The 8,055-nt window shown below is 46.8% G+C and overlaps 1 protein-coding gene across 1 annotated transcript; it reads right to left on the reverse strand.

Moving 5' to 3' along the window:
- Positions 1–4,391: 4,391 nt before the first annotated feature.
- Positions 4,392–5,741, reverse strand: LOC125468718. The gene has a single exon (XM_048564981.1). The coding sequence runs from the start codon at positions 5,739–5,741 to the stop codon at positions 4,392–4,394; it is 1,350 nt and encodes a 449-aa protein (XP_048420938.1).
- Between the last annotated feature and the right edge of the window lie 2,314 nt (positions 5,742–8,055).

Genomic DNA, 8,055 nt, shown 5'->3' on the forward strand with positions numbered 1-8,055 from the left:
TATAGACACTACCCTTTTTCCTTCTACATTGTGAGAGGCTCCTCTTCACAAGAATTCTTGGCTTCGCTACCGCACGCATGTGATGATTATTGATATCATATAGTTCTATTTTTTTTTTTGAACACCAGTTACCATATCATAAAAGGCCTACAAAGAGGCAAACAAACATACAATAACAAGCAATGACAAGGGGTAAACCACAAAGACCCCTCCACCAAGTAGAAGCGTCACCCCCGACACCACCAAAACAAATTAATGAGGACAAGGTAGCCCGTCATTATTCAATACAAAGACCAACGAAGATGGGGGCCTAACGGCCCAAACGACATCACTCATCTCCGTAAAACTACCCGATGCAATCTTGTGAGCCACGCCATTAGCAGAACGGGGCACCCAAGACCATCGGCAATCAAGAAACTTCCCCCCCAGCTGTTTAACCTGAGCCAGCACCGGGAATGCCTCCCAACTACCCCTAGACAGCGAGCTAGATAAACAATTAATCGCTTCAAGGGAGTCCGACTCAAGAATTACATACCTTACACCCAGGTCTTCACCTAGCTTGCACCCGTGCAACAACGCATAAGCCTCCGCTGCAGCAGCAGAAGGAGCAGAAATAGCATACCGCGCTGCAGCCACAAATTTTCTCTCCATGTCCCGCGCAATCAATCCAACAAATCCCATCTTTGAGGCCTTGGACCAACTAGCATCCACATTAATCTTCACAAAAGGATAGGCCGGAGCACACCACTGCGCCACCTGGGTACCCCTCCTCCCGTCACACCCTCCCCTCACCCCAACCATAGCCTTAGCACCAATAAATGAGCTCATAGCCGCAGATACATCAGCCAATACTTTTAAAGGGTTAACAGACATCCCTTTGAAAACAAGATCACAGCGAGCTTTCCAAATACACCAACAGGTAAAAACAATATATGATTGTCTCCATATTGTATCTCCAAAGTTGCATAAATTCGGAGAGAATACCTTCTGAATCCATTCCAGCCAAGACGGAAGAGAAAGACGATCCAATTTATACCCCAAAGCCCCACCAAACCAAATTGGCTCAACCCAAGAGCAAGAAAGGAAAATGTGCTCAATGGTTTCATCATGGCAGCAGCAAATAGGACAAGTAGAGGTCAGAGAGGACCGTCGTCGGTACAGGGCTTCCCGAGTAGGAAGACAATTATGCATCGTAAGCCACAAGAAATGACGCAACTTGGGGGGCACCTCCAGCTTCCAAATCCCCTTCCAGAACTCCTTAGGAACCCCACGAACAAAAGGCCGACGCTTGTCCCTCCTGGCCATTGATCTACCTTGCAGCCATCTATAACCCGACTTGACCGAATACGATCCGTTCTTACTCAAATCCCAGATAAGCCTATCATTACGACTTAGATCCCCCAGAGGCGTCTCCTCAATAGCCTTCAATGCCTCCCCCGATAAAAATGGCTCTAAAAACCTAAGATTCCACCGCCCCGACTCCGAACAGATAAGCGCACTGACCCTCAAACTGGGAGTAACCGCAACCTGGCCAACCGGCACCGGATGTCCAAGAGGCAAGGATGGAAGCCACCTATCCTGCCACACCCGCACCTCCTGACCGCCTAAAATCTGCCAATGGGAACCCTCCTTGATCACGTCCCTTCCACAGATGAGGCTGCTCCATGCCCAAGAAGCCCTACCACCTTTCTTTGCATCCCATATCGAGCAATGGGGAAAATACCGGGCTTTAATCACCCTAGCCCACAGCGAGTCCGGTTCCGTGATTAACCGCCAACACTGTTTAGCGAGCAGAGCATCATTAAATTCCATAAAGTTTCTGAAGCCTAAACCACCCAAGTCTTTTGGCAAACCCAAAACCTCCTTTGAGACCCAATGAATCTTTTGGGCTCCCTCCTTGCAACCCCACCAAAATCCAGCCACCAACGCATCCAATTCCTGACAAACGGCGGCGGGGAATTTGAAAATGCACATTGGGTACGCCGGAATAGCTTGGATAACAGCCTTAATTAGAACCTCTTTACCAGCACGAGATAGAGTACTTTGTTTCCACCCTTGTAGCTTTTCCATTACTCTTCCTTTCACATAAGCAAGACCACGCCTTTTCGACCGACCCCAAATAGCAGGGACCCCCAAATAGGTCCCCGGATTGCTAACCACCGCCATACCAAGGGCATTCCCCATCTGATCTGCGTTCACCTTCGGAACATTTGCCCCAAAGAAAACACTGGATTTCTCCAAATTAACCTTCTGCCCAGACGCCACACAAAATTTGTCCAGAATGTGTTTCAAGTTCCTGCAGTTTTTCACATCTGCCCGCAAAAACAGAAGGGTATCATCCGCAAAGAAGAGATGAGAAATCACGGGTCCAGATCCACCAATCTTCACCCCCTCCAGCCTACCTTGGTCCACCGCACCCTGAAACAGTTTGGAAAGAACTTCCCCCACCAAAATGAATAAATAAGGAGAAAGAGGATCCCCCTGACGGAGACCCCGCGAGGGAGCAAAAGACTCTCCAGTCTGCCCATTTAGGAGAACAGCGAACTTCACAGACGAAACACATCCATTAATTATCGCTCTCCAACTACTGCTGAACCCCATTCTTTCCATTACCGCATCCAAAAAGTCCCATTCAACTCTATCATACGCCTTCTGCATATCCAGTTTAATCCCCATTTCAAATCTATTCTTGGCTTTCCTTCCCTTCAAATAATGAAACATCTCATGGGCTATGCCAATGCAATCCTGAATTTGTCTACCCGCCACAAAAGCATTCTGAGATGGCGATATGATTTTAGGCAATAATACCTTCAACCTGTTAGCAAGAATCTTTGACAGTATCTTGTATGAATAGTTACATAGGCTGATAGGCCTGAACTGCGACACAAATTCCGGATTAGGAACTTTGGGAATCAGGACTATGTTAGTCTGATTTATCAATCTCGAACCCGCAACATCCTGAAGCAACTCTCTGACTAGAGCCGAAACATCCTCCTTCACAATCTCCCAGTATGTCTGATAGAAGATCCCCTGGAATCCATCAGGGCCAGGAGCCTTAAGACCTCCCATATTACCAGCAGCCTCCTTTATCTCCTCCTCCGTAACCGGTGCAGTTAGCGCCTCATTCATTTCTGTCGAGACCGAGGGATTAATGCAATCTAGCAGCGACCCCCAGTTACGATCCCCTGCCGAGCTGAAAACTGAAGAGAAGTGATTATCCACTAAATGACGCACCTGAGACGAATTTTCCACCCAGTTCCCATTCTCATCCCTAAGCTTCACAATCTTATTTCTCCTACGCCTCTGAAGGGTTGAAGAGTGAAAAAACTGAGTGTTTGCATCCCCCTCCCTCAACCATTTAACCCTCGATCGCTGGCACCAATAACTCTCCTCTTGGAGTCTTAACTCATCAATCTGCCGAGATATCTCCCTTATCTCACCATAGTTTGGACCCCAGTCTCGCTGGAGTGAGTCTAACTGGGAAAGGAGATCATGGATCCTGCTACCCCGCCCCTTAAATTTGGTACGATTCCACCTGCTCAAACGATGACGACATTCGTTTAAAGATCTCACCCACCTATTCACAGGGCTACCCTGATGCCGCTGGTCCCAGCTCATTTCCACCAATTTCTTGCACTCTTCCTCCGAGACCCAAAACGCCTCAAATCTGAACATCTTCCTTCCTTTCTGCCCATCAGATATGGAACTAAGAACAATTGGGCAATGATCCGAGGCTAAAACCGTTTCATGCATAACATGGGAGTTCGGCCAGAGTTGCTGCCACTTTTCATTTGCCATGACCCTATCTAATCGCTCCTCCACCCAATCCCCTTTTCTCAGCCCTCTCCACGTGAATGTTGGCCCATTGAAACCCAAGTCCATCAACTGAGAGGAAGACAGAAACTCTTCTAAGAATCTTGGTCTATTGTACAAGACCTCAACTCCTCCAGACTTCTCATAATCCCATAGGAATTCGTTGAAATCCCCACCACAAATCCAAGGTATGTCTGTGGGGGTAAAATGGTTAACCATCCAATCCCAAAATAGATTTTTCTCAGCTCTATACGACGTTCCGTACACACCCGTAATCCTACTCCATTGCATTTGCCCTTTAATTCTCATCACAGCATCAATAATATGCTTGGACGAAAAGATAATATTCACCTCCAGGTTGTCCTCCCACCATAAACTCAACCCTCCAGAAATTCCAATTGGCGAAACATCAAATCCATGTAAGTAACCCAATCGCCTCCTCACACCTAGAATTCTATGATCTTTCATCTTAGTCTCTGATAAAAAGATCATAGAGGGTCTCTTTTTTCGAATAAGCCCATGGAGAGCCCTGACTGTCGTGTCCGACCCTAGCCCACGACAGTTCCAGAATATATAACTCATGGCTGGCCTGCGGCTGTAGAAGGCCAGCCGCCACCGCCCCGAGCCAACTTGCCCGCCTTCCTTGTCACCATCCTCTCTTTAGCAATATCCGACCCCCCTTCCAGTACTTCCTGTCCTCCAAGATTCTCACTTATTTCTTCCTTATCTGCACCCGTCATACGGCCCGCTCGATCCACCGATAGTTCTCCTTCCTTGCAATTTAACCTCCTCCCTGTCTCTGCCCCCCTTCCTTGGTAAATCTCTTCCGTATCCGGGCCCTTGAATTTTTTCTGAGGAGTTTGATTTAGCATCATATCCTGTACTTCCCCACTTCTTTTACTACCCCATAAAGGTTCCTCATCCTGGGTGGACAGAATGTTATTACCCCCCTGGACCTCGCCCGACCTTCCTTCCCCCACTGTTTTAATGCTTTCCATTTCAGAGCAGGAAGACGTATCCTCTGCCTCCCCCCGCATTCTTCTACGCCATTTTTTTTGACCTGTGCCTCGACTCTTTGATGCTCCCCCTGACTCCATGGTTTGATTACACTCCATTCCTTGAGCCTTCGACATCCGTAAACTACCTTGATTCTGTACAGCCGCGATGCCCGATCCTCGCACTGCCCCGGCCTGTCGGCGTTCCCCCCTGCTCACATACTCCACTCTCGTCGATATCGCCACCTCCCTTACCGGCGGTGCCTTCATCCACTCTCCATACGCCACCTCCCCATCTCCAGATATCTCAACAGAACATTCAGTATTGATATGCCCAATCCGTCCACACCTGTAGCAAAAATCTTGAAGACGTTCATACCGAAATTCCACCCAGGTTTCCTTATTTGAATCCCTTCGAATCCAGCATCCCTTGAATAGTGGTTTCTCCGTATCCACTAAGATTCTGATTCGCACAAAACCACGGGCGTGTCCGGGATCCTCCATGGCTATAAATTTCCCAGCCTCTTTGGTTACACGCTGCACATTCTCGATAGAGGCTAAGCCCAGCGGAATTCCCCTTATTTGAACCCAAAATGGAACAGCATCCAGCTCCAGCTCCTCTAAAGCGAGCTCCGGAGGCCATTTCACGACACAGAACACCTTTTTCATTACTGCCCAGGGAACTTGCTCAAGGATTTTTGAAGCTACATGTTCATCTTTGACTGAAATAATAAAGACATTCTCCCTTACCCATTTTATTTCCACCTCACCCAATTCTTTCCAAGCCGCTCTTAGAATATTCCTGACTCCCCACTTATTCAATGGTTTTGGCGTAAGAACTTTCCCAACCAATTTGACTCCCTGTTCCATGGTTGATAATTCCAGTGTTTGGTTCAGTTGAACCACCAGTTCATCCACTCCACTTGTCGCCATCCCAAAGTAACAGAACCACAACTGGAATACCAGCTGACGGATTCCACCTTCCCCCCAAACAAACCACAATAGCAGAAACCCCCAAGTGCACAGATCCCACAAACCCAAATTGACAGAAGTAAAAACCCCCAATCAGATCAACACAATAGCCTCTGTAACCCTCGAGGAGTACAACACACCAATTTAAAAACCCCAGATCCTTTCCGACACCCTAGGCCCTGTCACCCCACGCCATCCTGCTTTCAGAGCCTCAATTACCCAACACCCCAAGATCTTAACCTGAAAAGCACAAAAACACACGATCGAAACTAACCTGTAACCACACGCACAGAGGCGGAACTCACGGAGGAGCAAACACTCTCACACCCGGAGAGAAAAATGACCAGAAAACGGCTTATTTTTGGACACAAAGAACCGGTCCAATCAAACACAAATCCATGCTTTAATCCCGTGACCAAATAATAGTCTTCCTCCTCTCCAACAAGTCTGCTAAGATCTTCATAGCCGGTCACAGCGACCTCATCGGCTCTGCCATCATCTTCCAGACACAAGCCATAGACTTCACTTCACCAATCTTTTCCTCCACAGCCACGCCGCGCTCGATCTCACTCGCCAAGATAAAATCGGGTCCTTCACCAGCCTTGCCGCTAGCTGAACAACCAGAGTCAGATCCAGAACTCCACCCCACTACTGAGACAGGAAGGCAGCAGTGAACTCCTTTGTTTTGAGTTATAACGCAGCAAACTGATCCTCACCCTGCTCTCTTAACTACTCTTTACTGCTCCTGCCACGGATCGGAATCTCGGATCCGTCTGGATCGCGACCTATCGGGCACCCAAAAGAGGAACAGCAGGGGCGATCAGAGTCAGATCCAGAACTCACCCATGGTCTTCATCCTCATCGGAAACTAGTCGGACATGATCCAGTCTAGAGAGGTCGACGAGCAAAGGGAAGCAGATTTTTTTTTTTTTTTTTCCTGTTCCGTACTTTTGCCGATCTAATGTAGTAAAGCTCGGATCCGAGATTTAGGAAGGAGCTCCGGCGAGCGCAGGTCTACAACGCTATCCCGAGTTTACATCTTCAGTTGGTGTACTTATCAAGTACTCCTGCCACGGATCGGAGTCTCGGATCCGTCTGGATCTCGACAAAGGGAACAAGATCCTCGCTGGATCCTTCTATCAGGATCCTCCGGCTGCAGTAATCTCGTCCGTTCAACGGTCGAAAGACAGTCACCCGTGTGCTGACAGCAACAGAAGCTGCGATGGTAGTAGTGGCCTCGGATCCTCCGCCTTCGTGGATGTTGGAGAAGACGACGGCGCTCCACAAGTATTTTTATCCATCACAGTTTCAACTTTTTTGGGGGTTTCATATAGTTCTATTTTCACATTAAGTAAACAATGCTTCAACATCAAATATTTGTGGTAAAACTGTAGTTAATGAGATGGTAGAGAGTCAAAACCCAAGTAGGAGTTCCTCTCCCGCATGATTGTGGGGTCCTGACGAAGCTCCACGTGAGCAACAGTCCAAAATGGCGTAGGGAGAGAGATCCTCCGGATCTCTTCCTCAAAAGCTCAAGAATCAAATGATCGGAGCTTTTGAAATTTGATCAAATGGTTAAAAATTATTATAATTTTTAAAATTTTTTATTAACTTCTCTGTTTTTAACCTTTAGATTAAATTTCAAAAACCTAAATCACTTGATTTTTAGGCTTTTAAAAGAGAGATTTCTTTCCACAGCGCAGAGCGTGATTTGGATGATTATCTGTTGACAGGACGTAACGTATTGATTAACTTATGTTCCGATCAGATTCCCACGGAGCTGATCATGTCCTTCAGGCTGGCGTGTGCGTGATGTGACGGTTGACCAAACGCAGTTTCACTCCCGATTGTTCTTCTTCTACCGGCGCATAATCAAAGCCATGCTAATTGCTGATAATTACACTTTGGATATTATGTTTAGGAATTTGGATTGGGAAAAGCATAATCAACAATGCTTGGGTAACTTTTCTTTATTTACCGTTATTGGATTGCAAATAAAAACGACGAATAACATCAAACAAAATTATATAAAGAGCTAAAAATAATGTGTTTATCATTTTCGTTCCAAATGTCGTACTAGAAGTACTTAGTATGGTTTTAATGATAGAGTGCCCCAAAGAAAGGATAAGAGTGGGTCAGCTTTTGTAATTGCAAAGTGTGAAGAATCTCGTACAAGCTTCCTATGGCTCTTTGGACCAACTTCATTTACCGGCCTTTAATGAAATTGGTCCCCAGTAATAAAAATTTACATTTAAATAGTTTGCGTCGGTAACTT

The sequence above is a fragment of a genome, unplaced genomic scaffold (assembly GCF_019419815.1).
Source record: "Pyrus x bretschneideri cultivar Hongxiangsu unplaced genomic scaffold, Pyrus_bretschneideri_v1 Contig4, whole genome shotgun sequence".
NCBI classification, from domain to species: domain Eukaryota; kingdom Viridiplantae; phylum Streptophyta; class Magnoliopsida; order Rosales; family Rosaceae; genus Pyrus; species Pyrus x bretschneideri.